The 26,240-nt window shown below is 34.5% G+C and overlaps 1 protein-coding gene across 3 annotated transcripts in view; it reads right to left on the bottom strand.

Moving 5' to 3' along the window:
• The window catches only part of AP3B1 (adaptor related protein complex 3 subunit beta 1), a 235,871-nt gene that overhangs the window by 104,416 nt on the left and 105,215 nt on the right, over positions 1–26,240 (bottom strand). For all 3 annotated transcript variants that reach the window (XM_010808844.3, NM_001076534.1, XM_059890677.1), the window contains 4 exons: positions 25,449–25,511; positions 22,575–22,707; positions 17,059–17,168; positions 9,929–10,105 (listed from right to left, as the gene is read on the bottom strand). In XM_010808844.3, coding sequence (XP_010807146.1) covers positions 9,929–10,105; positions 17,059–17,168; positions 22,575–22,707; positions 25,449–25,511 — 483 coding nt within the window. The remainder of the gene's footprint in view (positions 1–9,928; positions 10,106–17,058; positions 17,169–22,574; positions 22,708–25,448; positions 25,512–26,240) is intronic.

Here is a 26,240-nt window from a genome sequence, read left to right on the forward strand (position 1 = left end):
AACCTTCTTTCAGTAACAATCTATTTAAAAACCATTAACCTAGTTTTACTAAAGTAGAACTACAAAAAATACAGATGAAAAATGTTAATAGAGCTATTCTGAATTTGGTTAACAACAACTGCTATTCACTAATTACTAGACTACGCTGGTTCAACAACAGATAAGAAAATTTCTATGATTGATTTTTTAAGGACAATCAGCAAAACAGTCACCAAGTGAATAACCCAGGTCAATCCAAGGTACAATGGACTGTGTAATCAACTTGCTGGGATAACCTGGAAAATACATCCTACTGTTAAGTTTCTTCAACTGTAGTGAGAATTCATAACTAAGTTAACTCTCTAAAGTATATCTGAATGTTGGGATTTAGAATATGCAACTAGAATAAATCAGATAAAAAGTCTATTCATTGCAGTAATTTTTTAAGCTAGTGGAGTGATTCATCTTGCTTTTATTTCTAGTCTCCGAAATTAATTTTTAGGAAGTTAATTATTTCAGATATTAACAGATTCTATTTAAAGTGAGATAGAAAATTTTAAGTTATCAAGATTATGTAATTTCCATAATATGCACTTATTGACTATAAAACTTGCTTTATTATATTGGTGGGTTATGAAATAATTATACCAAAGTGTATTTTCAAAATTAAAATTCTAAAAGATAAAAACATATCCAGGTCCCATGATGCATTTAAAACATGAACAGAATAATTATTTACTCACATACCTCTTTATTCCCATACCTTAATCAATTTCTTAGCTCTATTTCTAAAACCAAGTCATTGGTATTTATCTAAAGAATGTAATTTTATATATTGTTATTATTTTTAATTAAAAAAATAAGATTGCTTACCATTATCTTCAAAATAGAATTTTATGATAACTAATGATGAAAGTATTGACATTTGTAACTTATTCTTCACTATAGAACTTAATATTTTTAATGGAGAAAATGCCCTCATTACAGTTTGAATGATCCAATAAGCACAGAAAAAATTCTGTTGAATAAAGGATATTCTCAATGCTTTCATGTTAAAATTTGTAAATACTTCAAGCCTAGATATTTAATTTTTTCCCCTCCAACGAAACTATCTTTATGAGATAAAACTTTTGAATAATTCTCTATAGTTTAATATTTCATCAAATTTAGCTACTGTAAAATTAACTGCCTTCTCAATTTCATTTCATTCTAATACAAAATACAAACTTAACCAACTAAATAGTAGCTCCATCAAAAAAGTCTTCATCAGAGCTGAAATATTGCAAATGAAAGAACTTCTACAATAAATTAATAGCTCTTACCACTTAATTTGCTCAATTCTTCCTTTGTTTTTATCGGGATATATTTCAATGCCATTCTCTTTGCAAGATTTGTTTCTAAGAACTGCTATTTTGCTTAAAGTTCTCAAAAGCTGAAGGTTGTTGGAACTCTACCTGGTAAACACTTTAAAGGTTTCCAAATGATTTTGAATCAAAATCTAACCAACACACAAAAATCTCACTTAATCTACTCCCCACACACCCACCCACCTAATCCAGGCAAAAAAGCCAGTATATAACACAGGCTAATTTACAACGTAGGTTTTCACAGTATCACATTTCTGAAGTCCTGCTGGTCACATGCAGGAAAAACTGAGTATGAGAGTGTGTGCTGTCACGCTGAAGTACGCCCTTTCAATATTAGCTTCATCACAAGAATTCTGCAGTTCAGTTAAACCACACATATCAAGTATCAGTACATTTGACCATTATAGTTTTATTTCAATTGGTAAAATAAGCAGAGTAAGTTTGCATGCACCACAACCAATGCCCAAAATATTTCTGTTCCATAGTTTTCTTCATTTAATAAGAACGTTGCTTTTACCATGACAACATGCGTTCAGTGAAAGCCACGTTGGGGCTTTTAAATTTACAATAGCATTTTACAGCAATTTTGACAGAATAAACTTTCAAAAGCTTTACTCAGATTCCATTTACACTGACAGAAGAAATGTACAAAAGCTTTGAGTAAAAATGGTCTATTATTGGAATTAATTGTTTTTTTATTTGAAAACCAGCAGCATCATTTGGGTCCTTTTTCTGCTAATGGAGCCAGTACACTAACCGTCATTGCTTCATTCCTCAAATGTGCAAAAGAAAACGTGTAATAAAAAATAAAACTAAATTTTAAAAGTTACTTGATCTATATGAGATGTCTCACAGAAAGGGATGTAAACATATTTGGCACGTGTATACATTAAATCGTCACCCTGAGGCCCAGACTTCCTAAAATATCTTCCAGTTTTGAAAACAGATGCTGACCCTGTTTTAGCAGATTTATCTTATCTTCAGTTTGTTGTATGGTTAGTGGTATCACTATGATTTTCATGGTAGATGGTACATGCTGATGAACATTTTGTGCAGGTTAAATAATGATACAGAAATTCTCTACTTCATTCTTCATTAAATATACACTTCAAGTTTTCAGAATTTATTGCTGCTGGATTTATAACAAAATAAAAAAAAAGAACTGCCAAATAATAAAGTAAATAGGTTTTAGATTTACAGTACACAGTAAATGACAAAACTACTGCAGAAAGAGTGCCCTGACCACTCTCTTGAATAGTTTATAGCAAGATTGTTCTGTCTCTATCTCCTGCACATATTTCGTCCACAACCAACCCCTAAGTTCCCATGTTTTCCTCTCACTCCAGCCACTGACAGCTGGGAGCTTAATGCTTTGCACAGGCTGTGACACAACATGCTGGTTACCATCAAGTTACCATCAGATAAAACACTTCAACACTTATGTCACCACCACCGGGAAAAAGAGGGGCCTGCCTTATCAGGGCACACTTTGTTTTCTCAGTACACATCCTACATGCTGCTCTGAATGGGAAAGCTTAGTCATGCTGTATCTCAGAAAGGTTGGGAAAAGAAAGACAAAGTCTTTCCATTTAAATGTTTCTTAGTTTTAAATGAAAGCTCTGTTCACTACACTTGTGTTTCACAGGCCACTAGAAAAAACCATGGCAAAAGTCAGAAGTACAACATGGAAACTTACAAACTTACTCGGACTTATTTTAATGCAACTCTCCTTGGACCCCAGAAAGGAGATCAAACCAGTCAATCCTAAAGGAAATCAACCCGGAATATTCATTCATTGGAAGGACTGATGCTGAAGCTTCAGTGATTCGGCCACCTGATATGAAGAGCCTACTTACTGACGCTGGGAAAGATTGAGGGCAAAAGAAGAAGGGAGTAGCAGAGGATGAGATGGTTAGATAGCATCACTGACTCAATGGACGTAAGTTGAGCAAACTCTGGGAGACAGTGAAGTACAGGGAAGCCTGGTGTGCTGCAGTCCATAGGGTTGCAAAGAGTTGGACACAACTTAGGGACTGAACAATAACAACAACAACTTCATTAAAAATGAAAACCCTGGGATAAAGCCTAAACTGGACGGGACACTGAAACAACAGATAAAAATCAGATCTGTCCTGGGCAACAGTAACAAGGAAAACAGACACGATCACGTAAACAATCATGGCATTTCAGTATGACCGAAGGCTCAGTCAAAACCAGACTGGACACTCAACAGTACATTCAAATGGGGTTTATAAAAAAAATCATACAAGATGAAGAGAATATTATAATGTACCATAAATCACAGCAATATTCAATAGCATATGTACAGCTTTGTGTTCAATTTTTATGTCATATTCTTTTCCTGTTTAAGGAATCATTTCTGGGGAAAAAATTTGGGGGGAATGTTTTGTAAATATGAAGAAATCCAATATTCTAAAAAAACTTCTCAAAACATGGGCATCATTTTTTTACCTAAATACTCTTGACAAGTAATAAACTGGGAAAAACTATTTGCTCAACAATAGCCTTCTTCAATGGAGAAGGCAACGGGCACCCACTCCAGTACTCTTGCCTGGAAAATCCCATGGACGGAAGAGCCTGGTAGGCTGCAGTCCATGGGGTCGCGAAGAGTCGGACAGGACTGAGCGACTTCCCTTTCACTTCTCCCTTTCATGCATTGGAGAAGGAAATGGCAACCCACTCCAGTGTTCTTGCCTGGAGAATCCCAGGGATGGCAGAGCCTGGTGGGCTGCCATCTATGGGGTCGCACAGAGTCAGACATGACTGAAGCGACTTAGCAGCAGCAGCAGCCTTCTTCAAATATTATATAGGTCAACACAAAATAATGAAAAAGTTATCTTATACTCCTAACATCAGCTTACACATATATTTGTTTATGGAATGTTAAAAAACCTTACAGGACTCAGCATTTAAAATTGGTTCCACATGGTTGTAACTTTTAAACAGAAGGATACTAGCAAATGTGTTTGGTAAATTCAGGAGAACTACACAGAATTCTTAACATATATCAGAGGCAAATGTAAGCAGTACTATGTTCTAGCTAATCAGTTTCATCATTCCATGACTAAATAGGACTTTAAATTTTTTTAATTAAAAAATGCTATTAAATGACTCTAAATTCTGTACTGCTTTACAATTTTCAAAAGTTTCACAGAGATGATTTCAGAAAATCCTGTACCAACCTTTCCCCCCACCTCTATGTCACCCCTGCCCCTTCCCTCTCCTCACTGGTAACCAGCAGTTGTACTATCTGTGAATTTACTTCTTTTTTGTTTTATTCACTAGTTTGTTGTACTTTTTAGATTCTACATGTAAGTGATATCACACAGTATTTGTCACTCTCTGTCTTACTTCACTTAGCATAATGCTATCCAAGTCCATGCATGTTGTTGAAAATAGCAAAAAACTTATTCTCTTTTATGGCTGAGTAGTATTCCATTATCCATGGACTGTTTCCCCATCTATTTGCCACGAAGTGATGGGACCAGATGCCATGATCTTCGTTTTCTGAATGTTGAGCTTTAAGCCAACTTTTTCACTCTCCTCTTTCACTTTCATCAAGAGGCTTTTTAGTTCCTCTTCACTTTCTGCCATAAGGGTGGTGTCATCTGCATATCTGAGGTTATTGATATTTCTCCCAGCAATCTTGATTCCAGCTTGTGCTTCTTCCAGCCCAGAGTTTCTCATGATGTACTCTTAAGTTTAACTAGGTCCAATTTGTTTATTTTTGCTTTTGTTTCCTTTGCTTTAGGAGATGGATCCAAATAAATATTGTGACTTATGTCAAAGAGTGTTCTGTTTTTCTCTAGGAGTTTTATAGTATCCAGTCTTACATTTAGGTCTTTAACCCATTTTGAGTTCATTTTTGTATACAGTGACAGAGAACATTCTAATTTCATTCTTTTACATATAGCTGTCTAGCTTTCCCAGCACCACTTACTGAAGTCTATCTTTTCTTAATTGTATATTCTTACCTCTTTTGTCATAGATGAATTGACTGTAAGTGTGTGGGTTTTTTTCTGAGCTCTTTATTCTGTTCCACTGACCTATATGTCTGTTTTTGTGACAGAACCATACTGTTTTGATTACGGTAGCTTTCTAGTACAATCTGAAGATTCTCTGGAGAAGGGAAAGGCTACCCACTCCATTATTCTGGCCTGGAGAATTCTACAGACTGTGTAGTCCCTGGGATCACAAAGAGTCGGACACGAATGAGCGACTTTCACTTTCACAAACAATCTGAAGTCAAGAAGTATGATTCCCTCGGCTCTGTTCTTTCTCAAGAGTGCTTCGGCTATTTGGAATTTGTTTCCATACAAATTCTGAAGTTACTCATTCTAATTCTGTGAAAAACACCATTGGTATTTTGCTAAGGATTGCACTGTATCAGTAGATTACCTAGGGTAGTATGGTCATTTTAACAAAAGTAATTTTTCCAATCAAAGAACATGGTATATCTTTCCTTTTGTTTGTGACATGTTCCATTTCTTTCACCAGTGTCTAATAATTTTCCAAGTACAGGTCTTTCATCTCCTTAGGTTGCTTTATTCCTAGGTATTTCATTCTTTTTAATCCGATGGTAAATGGGACTGTTTCCTTAATTTCTCTTCCTCATAGTTCACTGATAGTATACAGAAAACCAGATTTTAAAAAATTTTACAGTATACACATTTTTTTGTCAACTTGAGTGTTTTTACCTTTATGTTTTATCTTGACTTTTTCAATGCCAAGAAAATTGATCCAAGAAAGGGTATAAATGTCACTGCATAGAGCCTGTGTCATCAATGAATTTTTTGAGTGCTATATCTCTGGGTCTAGTTTTGCAATAATTCCCACGGTTTGTGCATTTCTATAAAGCATAATGATTTTTAGGAATATATATATCGAATTATAAATAACTGACCATATTATTGTAACTCCCATCTTACATATTAGGAAACTAAGTCTTATGTAGACTGTATAATCAGTCCAAAATCATGTAGCTAGTAAGTGGTAAAACAGTATTTGAAGTCAGACAGTCTAATATTGGAGCCTGTATTTTTGATTACCATCTGACTTCCAGTAATTGACATTAAGTAGCTCTAAGGTGGACTTCCCTGGTGGCTCAGATGGTAAAGTGTCTGCCTACAATGCTCTAAGGTCATCACATACCAACTGCTTTCTAAATTTCCACTGAAAGAGCCCAAAGTCAGAAAATAAAAGAAACTTACAGAAAAAGTTCATATACAGAGTCTTAATCATAATTTTTAAAAACTATATGAACAGCTTTATATCTCCATACCAAAAAAAATTAAAATATTAAAGAATATGTAATACTAGACAAAATGTATTTTTCAGTTCTAGAACTTCCATTTATTTTTTATTAGTTTTTATTTCTCTGCTAAGAGTTCGCTTTTCATCTATTGTGAACACATTTTCCTTTATGTCATCAATCATTTATAAAAGTTGCTTCAAATTTATACCTGTAAATTTCCACATCTGAGTTATCTAGAAGTTGGTTTCTGGTTTTTGTTTTCTTGAAAACTGGTCATATTTTCCTATTCTTGTTCATTATTGTGCTAAAATAAACATAAAATATACACTGCAACCATTTTTAAGTACACAGTTCAGTGTTATGCAACCATTACCACCATTAATCTCCAGAAATTTTAATGTCTTCACAAATTGAAATTCTATATCCATTAAATAGTAATTCTCTGTTCAAGTTCTTACGTTGAGTAAACTGGGATTTATCTTGGACATTATGAATGCTGAACTGTAGAAACCCTAAACTTTGCTATATTTTAGGTTGGGTTCAAAGTACAGAGTGTCTGCTCAGTGCTATTCAAATTGCAGTTCAGTTCCTTTATTAACTGTGCTGTTCTAAATCCACCATGCATATATGTGGTTCAGGTGTCAGCCAGAGACTTGGACAGAATTATTCAGATTTTGAGGCTCCTCACACTGGCTCTTTCCCTTCTAGAATTCTTCCTTAACTTTTCAATATCTTTGGTGGTAGTTTTCTATTTGACCCCACCAAGCGGCTTGCAGGATCTTAGCTTCCTGACAGGGTCTGAACCTGGGCCCTCAGCAGTGAAAGCAAGGAGTCCTAACTACTGGACCACCAGGGAATTCCCTGTATTTTTCTTAAACTCTGTCCTCTACTTCCTCAGGCAGGAGGACTCTGGGTTTCCTTTTGGAGTTTCAGTCTTTATGTGTAGTGCCAACTGAAGACTGAATTCAGGATCAGACCCAGAAAAGTGTCAATTTCCCTTCAGAATCTTCCCACTTTTAATTACTCTTCAGAGACTTCAGGCAGTTGTTTCCTTTTTGTATTTTCACAGTTTACAGTTGCCCAGTAGGAATTTACTCAATACTACCAAAAGCAGACTGTTGACTAAGTTTCAAAATCTCTTTTACACTGAATAAAGACATTTGAGATATTTTTAGGCATATAACTCCTATATCTGATGAAAATCAATCTAGACATCCCCTATAATTAAATAATGCAATAAAAATTCTGAAAATGCTCACTGAGAGATCTAGGCCACAGGGAAGTTGGATCTACAAACAAATATTGGGACATCATGGCAAATCAGTTTCTGAACACTGTGTGGCCTGGTCTCCCTAGTTGAGTTTTAAAGATGGCTAAAAGTAACATGTATAGAAAAAAATTTTTTTTACATTTACAAGAATTTTAGTCTTATCTCATATCCAGTAGATTATGAATCATGCAATTTAAAAATGCTTTCAAGTTAATGGAACTTAAACATTATTCTTTGGTGCTAATTCTTACTTATGAATTCTCTAAAACTCCTTGAGAAATGAGAAACTGGAGAACAAAACACAACCTTACAGGGTAGCTTTGTTCATCTATTTTTATATTTAATCATTTAAAAACAATGAGTTTTTTTCCTAAACATAACTGTTTCACCAGCTGGTGGTCAAGTCTATTACGGTTATCTAGAAGTATCATTCTTAAATACACAATACAACACTTCAGAAGTTCAGCTCCAAAAATGAGCTGAGTGCAAACTATGTTGTCTTCAAAGTCACTGAATAAAAAGTTATGGAATACACTTTACAATTTCTGAACATAGAGTACTATGCTCTATTATTGGTTATTTACTGCTCCAAAGAACCTTTATTTAGTTTTGTAAGACATAACTACTTCAGTGTTGAGTAACATAGTAATTTTGTATTACTTTTCTTTGCTGATAATCTATAAGCTAGATTGATTTATTGCAGCCAAACCATTGTTATGATGCACTGTATTGGTAGCTCAGTCATGTCTGACTCTTTGCAACCCCATGGACTGTCGCCTGCCAGGCTCCTCTGTCCACGGGGATTCTCCAGGCAAGATCACTGGAGTGGGTTGCCATGCCCTCCGCCAGGGAATCTTCCCAACCCAGGGATCAAACCCAGGTCTCCTGCATTGCAGGCGGATTCTTTACCGTCTGAGCTACCAGGGAAGCCCATTGTTCCAATAAGGCCATAAAAACGATATATTCTAGGTGTCGTGGTAACATTCACAATACCATACGAACAGTAAAAACAATGAATGTCAGGCTAAAACAGTGTTTTTATCAATAAAGAAGCAACTCAACAGCAAACAGTTTTCCCCTTTTACTCAGTTTTTAAAAAATAACTCATTGCATGAACTAATTTACATGACACTTGGAAATGACTGATTCCTTTCAAAGACTGACTTAAAAATATAAAGATAAAATCTATATCATAGAAATATGCTCAAAATATCTGCGATTATTTGGTCACAAATTTGATATACCCATCAGCCAAAGCTCTATTAATACAACTCACATCACAATTAGGAATGAAGACAACCTGAAAATATACAGAAATTAATTTGAGGAGTTACTTGAGAATTTCTTATTCTTTTTCCTTTGTCTAAACAGTTATTTAGACAAAGGAAAAAGAATGAGAAAGATCCTATTTTATACCCAGAAGTGATTCTATGCATTTTATACATACAGGCTATTTCTCTAATCAACAGTTCCACAAAGTCAACTGATTTAAAAAGTGAATATTCTAAACTGCAAACATGGTCAATTATACCACTATTAAAAATATTTAATGGTTTTCCCTTCACATGGAGAATCAAGTCCTGCCCTTGCCTACCTTTCGAAACTCAGCTTTAAGTTTACTGGGGGCACCACACTGTGTCACGACTCTGACCCCTTGCTCTCCTCTCTCCTTATTCTATATAGTAAACCACTCTTTAAAAGCCCTTAGTCAGGAATCTTATCCTTTATGAAACTCTGTCTGACCTCTCTCCTCCTTCTATTTCAGACTTTCAATAACTTTCTCCTCTGGAATTCCACTGTGTCACAATACACTATTATAGTACTTATCATGTACTATTTCATTTTTTTATGTTTTTCTCCTCAACTAGACCAGGACATCGTCTCTTTACACCACTACCATCTAAAGTAAAACCTTAAAGAAACAGGCACCGGGTAATTGTTGAATGGACAGACTAATGTATAAATGGACATAGCTGCTTGATCAGAGCAAAGAAGAAAGTAGATTCCACACAGGTAGACTAAGGATTAGTCTCTTACCTGTTTGGAGTTGGTTAAATACAATTTTGCTCCAAGATTTAAAATCTGCAGTTTCACAAGATCGTCTTCGCTGGTGAAGCTTTTAGCCGTCTTCCTCAAAACATCAGGGGCAATTTTAGGAACTCGTTCACAGTTTTCTCCAATTAGCCAAAGAATACTTGCTCTAGCCACAGGAACCTAATAGTAGAAGCAGATAACATCGAACCATTGTAAACAAAATAATCACACTCTCCTTAATAGTAATATAGAAAAGGCTTTAAATATTATAAAAGGTTTTACATCTATTAATTCATTTAACGTATATCCAGGAAGTCCTCTTATATTTACAGATTTTCTTCAGTTACCAGAAAATCTGAATAAAACTGATTTCATAAAGGAAAACCCACTGGTCTAGAATCTTGAATCTATCAGAGATCTGCAAACTCCTGGGCCAGATCTGTCTAGCCTAGCCCATTTGTTTATTTATCATCGCTGCTGCTCCTGTGCTATAATTGCAGAAGAGCAGTTAAAACAAGTGTGTTAGTCACTCAGTATCTCCAGGCTCCTCTGTCCATGAAATTCTCCAGGCAAGAATATTGGAGTGGGCTGCTATTCCCCATAAAGCTGAAAATATTTACTTATCTATCAATTTACAGGAAAAGTCAGCTGACCTTTGCTCCAGGGCATTGGTTCACAACTCTCAATGCCTATACAAAGCATCTAAGGTTAGGATTAGAGTTTGAGTGAACTCCGGGAGTTGGTGATGGACAGGGAGGCCTGGTGTGCTGCAGTCCATGGGGTTGCAAAGAGTCGAACATGACTGAGCAACTGAACTGAACTGAACTGAGGACTGTAGGCTTTTGTTATCAGTTCTAAGACAGTAGTTCTATGATGGGGCCCTGGAATCAATGCTCCGTGAAGCATCACAGATGATTCTTGAGAAAGGTGGCTTGCAAACCACATTTTGAGAAGCCATGGACAATACAAAGGAACAGAGGACCCATTTAAGGCCTTGATTCCAAATCAAAACTGTTATTGTTTTCTACTTATCTGTAGCTACAGCACTGACAAAATTACCATGGTCTGCTTATAAAATCATGAATGCTGGTCTATTATTTGGTCATCAATAAAAGAAATAGGAATAAGATAAACTTGTCCAATATGGCATTTTTCCTTATATATTTTTAATAAAGTACCTTTCCATATAATTTGCTTCTTAAAAATAAATGCTTTGCTAAAAATTGGAAACCTTCCACCAGCACCATTAAGAAGAACATTTTATTTAGAGCATGCAAATTAGTTTTATTACTATTTATTTGTATTCTCCCTTGTTCCAAAAGGAATTTGAAGGGGTATGCAAATTAGTTTCTGTGAACATTTTCACCTGTATAGAAAATTTGCTTTCTATAATAAATGAAAAAAACCACTGGCTATCATTAAGAAGTAGCATCACAAGAAGAGGTAAGACTCTTTATGAAGTTCTTTTCTAATTTCTCAAATAAAGTCCCAATGTTTTCATTACAGTTTCACAGCTGTACACAGTATGACTGTCAAGGAAGAAAGTGAGAATGGAGACCTTTGCCAAGTGAGAATTTTATCACAATATCTACCATCTCAAATTCCTTCAAAACACCCATTTTGAGAATAATAAAAAATTATTTAGACATCACTAAGTCAAGTCATTCACCAGAATGAGGTCATCAGAAAACTTTAAAATCAAGTACACATTTTTAAATAACATGTTAACATTACCATCTTTAAATTAATATTAGAATAAGTTTAGTAAGAGAGAAGAAAATTAGTATATTTACATACTAATTTTAAGTACTAAGCATAAGTAATAGTAAAATACTAAATGCTATTACAGATCTACTCATGTATTGTGATACAATTGATATCCTTACTGTATACTGACTTTTGGGAAGAAAGAGGCTATTTCCACTGTTCCAAAGTTACACTGCATTAAGGCCTTACTTCCAATCTATTATTTTAAATTGGGCTAAAGAATAGTAATTGAGTGGTACATTAAATTTTCCAGTATGAAGCAATTCAAGTTGCCTACCATAATGAAATGTACCTCTAAATAAGAATATATGAGCAACTTCAGATTTCAGTTATGCTAGATTTATTTTTCTTAAATATTTTATTATATATTGCTAGGATAAAAATTAGAATTCTATGACATATCACAATCTATTACTCCACTTTAATCCTTTGGTTATACACTTTTTTTTTTTTTCAGTTAAAAGGACAATCCCCCAAAGGTCTAAGAGATTATTTTATTCCTATTCATTAATATACCAAGATTAAAATAATATTCAAATATTCTAAACATAGTGCATACATTTAAAATATAAATCTTTAAAAAATTAAAAATCAGTAAGTTCTAAATGTTCATACTGAAAATCTCAAGATGGTAGTGGTGGTGCGGTGGGGCCAGGATAACATTCAGAGAGTCCGGAACTAAGGTAATAAAATTTCCAAGTAACATTTTAAAAACACAGAAAATTTCTCCACAACAGGAAGTTTATCAATAAGTATATTGAAACCAAGCTTTCTGTGCTGACATTAAAAAGCTTATAAAACTGATAAACCTAATTTTGTGCATTTGGCTGGAATCAGAATCATAAAATTTTCAGGTTTCAGCCCTGCCTTTCCCTCCCTGTTAAATTATAAGACTCTCACTTGTACACTACTGATTCTATGAATCCGTGGCCACTATTTTCAAAGGTTTGAAGCAACTGAAAAAAACAGTACGAAAATTAGCCACTTTTTGTTCTCCACGGCTAAAGCCAAACTATTAACACACATGCACACATATGATATAACACTTTCATTCTGAACCTCTACTTTTCAGTATTTCCAAAGACAAACTGGACTGTAAGTGACTCTGCTTGAGCCTTTATTCTAAATGCCCTGAGCAAGTGGTTAAGTGCACTTTTTAAACCTTCTACCAGAAGGCAGTTTCCACTGCCATTTTAACCTATTAACCTGCCTGCAAAAACGAATAATCTTTCCAAGCTGACCACAGCAGTTATAGAAAGACATTCCGAAAGATTTCACAGATCACTCTGTAAGCAGTTCAATTTAAAAGCTATTGTGTTACAATACCAGCTCACTGCACAATGCAACAGTGTATGGTAAAACCTGCAAAAACATCAATTTTATTTAAATTTGTCAAAGGCACAATCAGAAGACATCTAAACAAACTGCATACAAATAGCAAATCTGATGCAATATTCTGCATCTGGACTCAATATGCATTAAAACTTAAGTGTGAATTAAGCAGGGGTGGCAGGGCAGATGCGGTTAACTTGTGAAATGGCAGGCGTTCAGGTAGGCAGCTGGGCAAGAAGTACACAGAGCACTACTTCAGTATCACTCAGCAGTCTTTACGAAATAACATCTTTCAACTCTCCTTTTGTAATATAAAATCCTCACCTGTCCCATTCAAGGTAATATGTAACCCTGTTAGAACAATCCTCAGGTAGTATGCATTTCATTCTGGAAGAATAAAACTGTATTTTATCTATTTCTCCTTGCATTTACCATAGACTTTTCCTTCACATATTTATTTAGTTGCCATATTTTGTGCACATATAGGTAGGTATATGTTTTTAAATTTCTTTGTACATTGGCCTTTTTGAATTTTATGCCCCATTTTATCCTGTTAAAAGCCCTTAATTAATTTTAAATCTCACATTCTTGTTGATATTCACTTAATTATCTCCTTCCCTACTTTCCTATTTTCAACTTTTATAACAGTGTTTTAATTATAAATAGCCTTTATCTGGCTTTTGTTTTTCATTCCGAAGTCTGTCTTCTAATGAGAGAATGCAGTCCATTCATATTTAGAGTAGGATATATTTGATTTTTACTCTTCCATCTTCTTGATTTTAACTCTTCCATTTTAATTTTTAAACATTATTTACATTTAGGTTTTCTTTTTTTTTCCTTTTTGTGAATTTGGAATTTCTAGCATACTTTGTATTCCGCTAATGGTTATCTTCTATTTGATGAAAACAGAAAAATAAGCTTTGCTGTAAGATCTGTAAGGAAGTATGTACTTGGCGAATATTCCATCAACTGTTGTAGAGAAAGTTGATGCAATCAAGAATTTTGCTGAGCCCCACACAGGGACATAATCAAAGACAACAAACTCTTTTTCCAAGAAAGCCTGTCGCTTGCTTGATCCAGGTCTCACGTACAGTCACAGGTTTCATGTGTAAGCCACTGCATCCCCCAAAAGCCCTCACACTGCTTTGCCTTGCCTCTCCCTGTCTAACAAGACCAAAACAGGCCTAACAGCACAAGACGACTGGAATACAGAATTCCACATTCCTATTTCTTTCTCATAACCCAACACACGTTTCTCTGCCATTATTTACAAGCAAGAAATTAACTATTTCCCCTACCAAAACCCACTGCTTTCACCCTAAGATAATCTATTTTCACCTTGAAAAGTGAAAGGGAAGTCGCTCAGTAGTGGCCGACTCCTAGCGACCCCATGGACTGTAGCCTACCAGGCTCTGCGGTGCATGGGATTTTCCAGGCAAGAGTACTGGAGTGGGGTGCCATTTCCTTCACCAGATCTTCCTGACCCAAGGACTGAACCCGGGTCTCCCGCATTGTAGGCAGATGCTTTACTATCTGAGCCACCAGGGAAGTCCTTGCTACTTTTTAAACACATGAGACTACGAAAATAATCTCACCTCCCTCTACTCTCTTCCTCCCATGACACCTTCAAAACACTTTTATTCTGAACTAATCACACCCTACCCCTAAATTTTCTAAGATGGCTCAGTATTTTTAGTATCAGATTAGAATTTCCTTTATGTTATGGCCCTTCTTTTTTAAGAGTTCTCATTTAGTCTATTTTTATACATTTAATTATGTGTATAAATATATACATGTATTTGTGTAAGTACTTCTGTTCTTTGATTGCCCTGATCTAGATTTCCAGCTTTGGCTCCTTAGTTCTTGCTTAGAAAAGTGGTTCTTACTAGGCGATGTAACACTTGTCTAAAAGGTATCTAAATACCTGTAGGAGTATTTGTGATTGTTACAATGACTAAAATACTATTGAAATCTGATGTCTGGTTACACAGAGATGCTGCATATCTATCTCAGTAGATATGAGGAAAAAGTTTTACCCTCCTACTTCCTATCAGTAGATTATTGACAAATAATGTTAAACACTTGCTCCACATATGGGCAAATGGACCAATTTAATGCCTAATTTGTCAATAATTTGGGTGAATCAAAAGGAAACAACAATAAAGTCCTTGCCAGGGCAGTGAGTGGACAACTGAATTGGATACAAAAAAGAGAGACTAGAAAAGGAAGACAAATACAGCAATAATGTGCTGGTTAAGAAAGCAGACCTACTTACTATATGACCTTAATCATGTTACCTGTCTGTGTCTCGGTTTCCTTTTTTTAAAAACTATCTTATTAAAAATTTTTTATTCTAACATTTTATATTTCTCTTTTGCCGTTTTGGTTTTTCATAAATTTTATTGAAATGAATTAAGTTGCTCTATGTTGCTCTATATTTGTAATAAAGTTTAATAATCCTGCCTCCAATTTCTTTTATGTAAAATAGGATAGAACCTACATTTCAGAGTTGTAATTACAATTAATGTTTTATATTTTTTGGGTGCTTAGAATAGTACCTGACATATGATTAACACTATAGGAGTTATGTTAAATAAATAACCAAAACAGAAAGAGCAACAAGGATGCTTATTAAATTCAATAGCCATGATCATAAAAAAGTTTACACTAAACACTACTCTCAGTGTTTCATTTATGTTGACTCATATACTCCTCACAACAGATCTATAAAGTCATTAGTACATGTGTTTCAATTTTACAGAAAAGAAAACTGGAGCAAGGAAAATCAAGTATTGCTTAAGATCACAAAGCCAGTAAAGGGCAGAGACTAAATTTGAACCCAAGTCATGTCATTTTCAAATCCAGTCTCTTAATCTCTCATATACAGTCTTTATAAGAAGTCCTGACTTTGATTATTAACCAACAATAAGAGTAGACATGAAGAAAAAGAACTGTGGTGAGAATATAGTAAAAGATCTTTCCTTTCCTCTCACTTATTCACTTATCCATCCACCCATTCCAGCTTGGATTCAGAGACTCTCACCCTACTCTATAGGCTATAATCCTTTTACTATTATGTATTTTGTTGCTCCAATTAGCCAGTGGAAACTCTTTTAAATTCTGACATCTCTACCATCCCGTGAGCAGAGCCATGTTTTTATGGCCCAACAAGATGTTCTTTCCGTGGCCCAGATCTAAAACTAGCCATTTCTCTAAGGAGTCCTGGTTTCTTTAAATGCTGAATGGAATTTAAAAACCGAAGTCTTCCCAAAGCGGGGATGTGGTACTACTTTGTACACTGTGCATGAACCTTGGAAACATTCTAAAGTGAAAAAAGCCAGACACAAAAGGCCACATTATCACATGATTCCAACTGCATGAAATGTCCAGAGAAAGCAAATTCGTAGAGATAGAAAGTACATCAGTAGTTATCAGGGGCTGAAGTATGGGGAGGATCAGGAGCCTTGGCTTAGGGACTTGATTTTAGGGATGATGAAAAGGTTCGGCAATTGCCCAACCTGGTGAACACTCCAAAAGTCACTTAATTCTGGATTTAAAAGGGTGAATTTTATGCTATGAAATTATATCTCAATCAAAACAAAAGAAAACAAACAGGATCTGGGCACTAGGTGTGGGGTTATCATCGCATGTAGGTCCTCTTAAAGGCCACATTAAGAAACATATCTTTGTACACTCATGAATGCATTCATATGTACATACAAATGTGTGCAGACACACACATACCTGCACATATATACTCCAACACACCTAGCTATCTACATAAAGACAAATGCAGTTCACACCGACATGTCCAACTCCAATCCAGTATGCAGTATTTACTGTAACCTTTCCCTCTTTCAGATCTGTGATTTCCTTCCACAATAGGCCAGAATCTCAGAACAAGAATCCAGACTGTGCAGCTCTCTTATTCATTATACTTCAGTATATCTATTTATTTTAACAAAACCATAATTTACTGAATAAAATTTGGTTCAATTGGTACTGAAAGCAAAGATCTCTTAACTGGTACTCACAGTGATACTATCCAAGAGTTTAGCCATATGCTTGATAATTTCACCATGTTGCATGGGTTGCATTTGCAGCAATTTCTTAATAACAACCACACTTTCAGCGACAACTATTTCTGGAAAAAAAAAAATCGGATTATTCGTATTTAAATATGAATTTCAATTCAATTCAAAGTCAATTCAAACACAGTATTCTTAGTAAAATGTACATTTAATTTAGCAAAACATTCCACATTTCTTAAATGACTAGGAGAAAACTAAAACACGAGAGAATATCCACAACCCAGATCCCTTTCCTGCCAGATCTCCCTGGCAGTGCAAGTACTTCTCCATTGAAGGTTTCAGTCCCAAGAGGCGCTCTCTCCTTCAGGGTCTGATAACTGCTCCCAATCCTCAAGCCCTTTCCCTTTAATTCTAGATATGGCAAAGGCTTCCCACCTCTGTTAGCCCGCTAGCCCCAGGGTATTACAGTACATCTTGTTGGTTTCCCTTAATCCCACCCACAATTAATAAATAGTTCCTTCATTAAACTCTTTTCAATCATCTCTTTAAACTGTATCATCTGTTTCTTGCCAGGGCCTTAACAGTAACTGGTACTAAGGGTGGCTCCAGGAAGCAGATCCTCAAACTGGGATTCCGAGATTGCATTATTATAGACTAATTAGTGGTCCAGAGTTACGTCTTTGGTGGCACCAGCAGCAAAACACAATAAACCAGTCAGAGCACCTGGCTTTATGGAATGAATCTTATATAAACAATTACTAAGGTTACCAATACCAAAGAAAGACACCAACATTACCTTTCCTTGTTATTCTGGCTTTTTTTTTTTTAATCAGCTGGGATTCATGGATATTATAAAGGTTTATTTTAATATTACCCTGAAAATATGCCATGACTTGGGTTCTGTTACTCATTTTCTCTGAAATATATTTTCTTATCTAGCTCCCTTTAAAAATACAAGCAAAATTTTCTATCATTCTAATTATTATTAAAATATGCATTTCATATTATATTTCTTCATGGGAAAGATATATTAATATTTCATAATGTTTTAGTTTGCTGCTCTTGTTGTTTAGTTGCTAAGTCATGTCTGACTCTTTGCAACCCCATGGACTGTAGCCCGCCAAGGCTCCTCTGTCCATGGGACTTCCCAGGCGAGAATACTGGAGTGGGTTGCCATTTCCTTCTCCAGAGATCTAAAATCTGATCTCCTGCATTGGCAGGCAGGTTGCTTGCCACTGAGCCACCAGGGAAGCCAATGTTTTAGTTTAAGAAATGATGTATGTCTTTTAATTCTCATAATAACATACGGTAGGCAGCTTATTATCAGCATTTTAAAGATGAAGAAAGAAAGATGCACTGGAGAATTCAAACTCAGGACTAGAATCTACCATTTTATCTTTAATGTTCTATGTTACTATGAGCAGGTGTTGCTTTTACAAAGACTGCCTCTTGGAGCTAGAGAAAAAACAAAGACAAATTGGAATGACACTCTGCCCTCATCAAACTTACCCTCTGCTAGGAAACATTAAGTGGTTATATAAGAAATTACTATGCAATGTAATGGTTTTGAAGAATCAATAGTATAAAAATTTATCTTTTAAAAACATATTATTGCAAAATTAGTCCAAGTTTTTTTTTTAAGTTGTATATTTTTAATTATTCACGTGTACAGGCAAGGTTGACTAACCCTAACTATAGCTGAAATAAAATTAGGCATTATTTACCCTTTGGAGCCACCTTATCTTCTGATCATTACTGTTATGGATTACCACAAACTTGGTGGCTGATAGCAACATGAGCTTATCGTTTTACACTTCTGAAGCCAGAATTTAACATATGTCTTATGGAGCTAAAACCAAGGTGTCAACAGGGCTAAGTTCTCTGTGAAGGTTCTAGGGGGGAAATCCATTATTTTCCAAATTTTAGAGGCTGCCCACATTCCTCGACTCAAGCCCCCTTCCAGCAAAGATATCATTCTAATTTCTGCTTCTGACATTTGGTTATATTGGGTCCCAGATTATTGGATGAAAAATCTCTCTATCTCAAGAATCTTAATCACATCTGTAAAGTTCCTTTTGCCACATTAGATAACATATTCACACGTTTCAGGCATCAGGACCTGAACATCTTGCAGGGGGGGGGGGTGGTGGTGGTGGTGGTGGTGGTGGGGTGCTATTTACCTAACCTAGGTGCTTTCCCATTCCCTTTGAGTAATTCCACCCTATTTTTCCTTTATGCTACCTCCTGGCTTTCAAAGACCTCAGCACTCCCCTACAAATACAAAATGAACTTGTGTTCTGGGCCTTTCCAAGCTTTCTCTTTGTCCTCAACAGAACTTAATCGTACTGACTCCAAGAATTACAGCTTACTATTAAAAACAAAACAAAACAAAACAAAAAAAAACAACTTATTTTAGAAAGAACACGTAACAGGGGATTTGCCATCTAACCAATTTTTAAGCATATGATACACCACTGTTGACTACAGGTACAGTGTTACACAGTAGATCTCCAGAGCGTACTCACCTTGCTAAGTAAAACACGATGCTCACTGATTAGTAGCGGCTCGCTTTCCTTTTCTTCCAGCCCCTGGCAAGTACCTTTCTACTCTTGAATTTTATGAATTTGATTATTCTAATACCTCATACAAGTAGAAACATTCAGTATATACCTTTCTGTGACTGGCTTATTTCACTTCAGGTTCTCAAGATTAGTACAGCCTACTATTATCTTCATTTTACAAATGAGGAATCTGAAGCACAAAGAGGTCAGGTAATTTATTCAAGACAACATTAGCATTCAAACACAGGTAGTCTAGTTCTGCATGAGAGCAATAGCCAGCAGCTGAGTAAGTGTTCAATAGATACGAAGACTACAGTATACTTGTTTTATATTATTGTGTCCCTCCGTTAGAATACGAGCTCCTTAAAGGCAGGAACTTCTTATAGGCTGGTGAATACCTTATTCATCTATTCTACACTCACTAAATACCTCAACTAATTCAAATTTTCAACAAATGTTTATTATATAAACAAAATTTAAAAAAGTCTTTTACCCCAATTCTTTCAGTTTACAGTAGATGGTAAAAAAGTTTTTCAGACCAGCAAATTTTGTGAAAGAAAATCAACTGGGAGTTAAATTATTCTAAGTCAAGTCAACTGAAAATGCAGATTTCTCCCTAAAGTCTTTAAGAAATCTGTTTATCAGTGAATCTTACATTGTCATAATGGGCTATTTTAGGACAACCTTCAAGTCTTCCTAGAAGTCTTGTCCCTGACAAGAAGGAAGAAGTCAGCAGCAACAACAGAACAATCCCCAAAGCCCTACAGGTCCAAGAAGAATATATTAAATACATGTAAAAACAATGTAGCCTCAATGCTGTCCCTGAAAAGCTGCAAGATACAGTATCCAAAGAGCTGATGAGGTATTCACAATATAAAATCAAAGAGGCAGAGATCCTTAGAGGTCCCAAAGGTCTTACAGATTTTAAAGAACCCGAGGCCTCATTCATAGCACTTATTCCTAAAAGCAGATCTTTCAAAAGAAAGACAAAGAGGCTCTGTTATAACAATTGGCCGTTATAAATGAAAAATATTATTGCTTTCTTTATTGTTACTGAGCCAGATTTCCAAACTACAGAAGTGCAGCACACACAATAAAGAGTTAAAGAATCAGGCTAATGATAACTATGCCATCAGAACCTGAAAAATACAATTTAAGTTTCTTAATATTCACAGCAGAAAAAAAAGGTCCATGGTTATAAACAGAGTTTTGATTTACCAAAAACGAAAGTCTAAACATTAAAATATCAGTTTAAATTCGTAAATCTACCTTTAAGAATGATTATAAATTAGTCTCCTCCCATTGTATAATTGTAAACTCATCTAGTCTTCCCTTAGAAGTACTACAAGGGTACAGAATATTCATCTTTTTAAAATGAAGTGAATAAAAAATATTTTTTTAGAAATCAATGTGCTAGAAAGCTGAAGCAGAAACATCTGTTTTAATATCCAGCTTGAAAATTTCACATGAGAAAAAAAGAGTAAAAATACAAAATTGAAAAACCCTGAATACATTTTATATTTGAAAGAACTAGCCAGTGTTCTGATTTGTGTGCTTTTTGTATGCAATCAAAGTGAAATGTGTCTTGTTTGATCAAATAGGAAGTCATTATTAAAGACACAGGAAAATGAAGGCATATTTTTAAACTCACAATTTAAATTGTGACAGAAACAGACACAAAGAGGATGCTATTATTAAAAGTAGAAATAGATAAAATGAATGACATTTAGCACCCTATCCTCTGTAATTACCTTCTACAGTCAGTGTTTTAAAAAAGTCTATTTCCTTGATAATTTTTTTGTCACTTATTTGGAGTTACTATACTACACACAGAAAAATGTTCTCTCCATTATAATATCTTGAATTGACAGGTTAACAGTTATAATTTTATGTTGATCGTAAAGATCACTCTTATTTGGGGACAAATTTTGTTTCAAAAAGTTTTTTTCATTAGAAGTACTTACAACAATGTTACAGCTCTCAAAAGCGATCTACTTGTGCGAAAAGATAATTAGGAGTAATATTTGTAGCAAACAGCTATTTTTCAAATAAAATATAAAAGTAATCAATTTTGTTATGTTTCACCTTATGGTTGCTATGTCATATATGCCTGTGTTTAGATATGACATAATTTTATTTAGAATCCCACAAATAATTTCAATAATTTTATACAGAAAATTATGTGTTTCCTAAAAAGAATCCCTTGTTTTAATCTCTTTTTAATTAAATAAATAAATACTTTTAAAGGTGAGAGTTGAATCTTTTTTTTTTTCAAAAGGTTTCATTTATTTTAAACCCATATCATAGAAGTAACTGGTATTTTACCATAGAAAGAATGAACTCTAGACGATGTATTTTACTGGATATTACCTATCCAGTTCTACAAAATGTTTAGACACTGACTGGCTTAAAAACATGAAGGTGTTCCAAATTGATGACTTTTACATTTAATTAATCTTGAATATAAAATTATTAAGTTAATCTGGAAAAAAACAACTTGAAATTACAAGTTTAACGTACTTTTCTGATCTAGCCTTTTTAACTTCTCCTGTTGTAAAGTCATTTGCCTGCTTTTAGCACCCTCTGCAGGTGAACCAATATTATACATGACTTATATGCCATTAAAAACCAGTAAAATGGAACCTTTGTGCAAAGAGTGCAATGAAGGTGATTAAACTGTGAAGAAATAAAATAAACAGACTACATTTTCTTAGTTCTGTTCAGGCAAGAAAATTCTGTTTGTAAGTTAATTATCCAATGTACTAAATAAAACAATAACAAAAAGCTTGTGTGTGTGCGTATGTGTATTTCAAAGACAATACGTTACTCTTCATTGTAATCACGGACATACAGAAAAAGCTCAAAGGCAATACAAAAAAATATATTACAATTTGTAGATCATGCCAAGAATATTCAAATGATAAATTATTTGCAAGTAAAATGAAACTGCCAACTCACCATCCCTGTTGGACAGCAGACACACCAGGCCGTTGAGGCATGTGTCAGAGACTTCTGTGATGCTGGTTGCACATCTGCCTATAGTTTGAATAGTGGCTGCTGCAAACTGTTTATCCTGGCTTTTCACATAGGTCTAAAAAACATTGTCTCAATTAGTTTACACACTGGTACTATCAAGCAAAGAAAAATATCCCTATAATAAGAAGCTTTGTCAAAATCAAATTCTAGAATACACAATCTTCTCATCTATAGGAACAAAAGAAAGTCCACCTTTTGACTTAATTCAGTTCTGTTTTTTCACTTAAAGAATGTGACTGTAATACAGGCACATTTTCAAGTCAGGTTCATTCACCTGTGGCCACAGTAGCTTATAACTCCAAAACAGGTAGTGGGGGAGCAGTCACCCAAGATAGCAATTAGTTTAAGTGCAAGGTTGAAAGAAATGATGAGACCTCTCTTTTTGAAGGTTTCAGTTCATTTAACCAGCAGCATCTATGAATCTATGAAAAAAGGGTGGCCTTTTCAGATATACTAAACCTAAATATTGAGAGAAGTGGAGAAAAAGGAGCAATACGCTACCGATAAACATTTTACTTTAAAAAAGGTTATCTGAATGGTGGTAAAACTACAACAGCCACAGTGAGAAGCATTTCAATAAAGACTTTATAAATATACCTAATTTGCAATAAAATAAAACATCACACTTTTGAAAAAGATTTTCTTGAAAAAAATGTTTTAAAAATACAATGTAAACCACATATTTATACAAACTTAAGAAATTAATCACTTATTTACTACAAGCCTAAAAAATTTTCACTTTGCTTGTTACTTTCCTAATTCAAAAACTAAGCTTTTATTGTGTACAGACAGAAAAAAGATGTACTTTTAATAAATATGCACGTTTATGTACAAAATATAAATGGATTTAAAATCCCATTTTCAAGTGCAATTAAAAAAAAAAATTCCCAAACTCAAATAACAAGCACATAATGTAGAATTAACACCTTGTTCATCTAACATGCAAAAAAGGATATGCATTTAAATGGTGTCTAAACGACAAATGGAAGACAAAATCCAAAAACTATCTAAAAGACACATGAAATTGGTAAAAATGGTACCAAAAACATGATTAAAGGTTGAAGAAATAAACAAATTAAATTTCTTAGTTCTCTGTAGGAAAAATCAACTGTATTTAAAACCACTTCCCAGTTGATTACCTAATTTCCTCAATCACAGAAAATAAGTCCTTTGAAAAGTTCTCTATTATTTCAAAAAGTTATAAAGAAACTGTAACACCTATGGGCATAACACATAAACACAGAAATAAAGTACACATATAGACAGTGATAAAAACAGATGTATAAAGAAAGAATATACTTAAAAGTCTGACTGAAGAATGGACCTTATGAAATAGCCTGATATTAAATGAAATGACTGGATTACCAATACTCTGTAATAGATAAACAATGCCATAAAATTACCTGAGACTCACTCCCTACAACTCCAGTAACCTGACAGAAGCAGAAAGTAGAAAGCAAAAGGACATCCAGACAGATTACACAGATCATACATGACAGCAGAATAAGGGACAACTGCAAGCACAGAGACAGAAACTTAAAAGTAAATTAGCAAACCTATAAAAATGAATTACAAGTCACATTTAAGCAATGTTCTATACCCACAGATTATTAGCTAAGAACTTGAGATACTGTATATTCTGCCATGCAAATATAAAATAAGCATATATCCTAATTTTATAAGAACTTTTTCTAAAAAAACATATAGCATAAAAGTATAGTAATCCAGTTACAAAATTACAAAGCATGAATATATTATAATATCCCACTACTCCTGCTAAAAGTATAAGATCACATAGCCAAAAAGAAATACAATGTCTATACAGCTAAAAAGAAATTTAGGACAGGCATAAAGAATGATTATAGCAACAAAATAACTTTAATCTATAAAAGCTGTGTGTGTGTGCTCAGCTGCTCAGTCCTGTCCTACTCTTTGGGACCCTATACACTTAAAAGCTACCATCTATCACACAACCTAAGCAAGAACACTGGACTGGGTTGCCATGCCCTCCCTCCTCCAGGGGACCTTCCCAACCTAGGGATAACACCCGTGTCTCCTGCACTGGCAAGCCAGAGTCTTTACCACTGAGCCACCTGGGAAGCCACCTATAAAAGCTGGGGGTAGACAAAAATTCTGGGAATACTGTGTGGCATGCAGTATACTTTAGTTAAGAAAAAACTGCTGATGAAATGTAAAACCAGTAATATTGATATAAGGTTTTCTATTACTGTGCTCTACCACTAAGTCTTCAGAGCTAACTCTTTCATCATAAAAAGCCTAAGAGCCATGAGGGAATGTTTTTATGTTTTTGGAGCATGTGTATCTGGGAAGCATCTCAACTATCCACATATAGGATTTTAAAAATACAGCAAAACATTAACAATTAAACAATCATGAGAAGGGCAATTTTAAACCAATTTTTTTGAGCTATACATGAAGCTAGCGGACACTGTCTAAAATAGAAGCAGACAATCAAATAGGGACAACCAAATAAGAAATGAAGCCATTTTCCTGAGTACAGAGTGCAGCACAAACTATTGATGATGATAAGAAAGAGTTATAAACTAGTCTCTCAAATTCTACAATATGAAAGGGACTACATTTTATTTCCCTCAAATTTAAAATTTGTAGTTGATATTTATACTTGAAAACTTATAAATTAGTTGTCAACCTTCTTCCAAATTATACAGTTTTATTTATACAATTACACACATCTAAATTGAGAAAGATATATATCTAACTTTAAACTGAACAGATGTTTTAGAAGTTATTACATAATTAGCATTGTACACAAACCTGAAATTCTCGAAGAAGAGTTGATATGTTGGCTTCATTTGCCAAGTTTGTCAAAATTTCAAGCTAAGGTAGAAAAAGAGAAAGTAAATGTTTTTTGATGCTATGGAGAGAGCAACATGGAAACTTACAATGCCATATGTGAAAAAGATAGCCAAAAAGAATTTGCTGTATGACCAGGGAACTCAAACAGGGGCTCTGTGACAATCTAGAGGGGTGGGATGGGGAGAGAGGTTCAGGAGGGAGGGGACATATGTATACCTATGGCTGATTTTTGTTGATGTTTGACAGAAAACAGCAAAATTCTGTAAAGCAATTATCCTTCAAATAAAAATAAAAAAAAAAAATAAAGAAAGTGAATTTAATAAAGGTTAGCCATTTAATAGAAAGGTAATTTCTATTTCAAAAAAAATGCCTATTACAAATGTGAGACATTACACCTTTCGGGTGAACTTTGCCTCCCTACATCTACAAACAGAATAATGATATGGTGCTTAAAAAATAATTACAAAAAAGAGAATTCTACAGCTTCGTTAATTGTTTGCTCCAACTTTACAATTTATTATCTAATTAACCTAAACAACTTATGGCAGTTTTCTTTTTCTTTTAATAATAAAGTTAGAAAACAACTTGCCCTCCATGTAATACCTCTGTATTCCAGATACCAATTAATTTTTTTGACTAGTTTTCCTTCATCCTACCAAACCAAATATTTAGACATTTTAATTCTTTCTTCTGGATTTAGTTAAAAGAAATGTGCAATTAAAAGTTCATCTCCAATAGGCTTGCTGAAAA

Source organism: Bos taurus, chromosome 10 (genome assembly GCF_002263795.3).
Source record: "Bos taurus isolate L1 Dominette 01449 registration number 42190680 breed Hereford chromosome 10, ARS-UCD2.0, whole genome shotgun sequence".
NCBI classification, from domain to species: Eukaryota; Metazoa; Chordata; class Mammalia; order Artiodactyla; family Bovidae; genus Bos; species Bos taurus.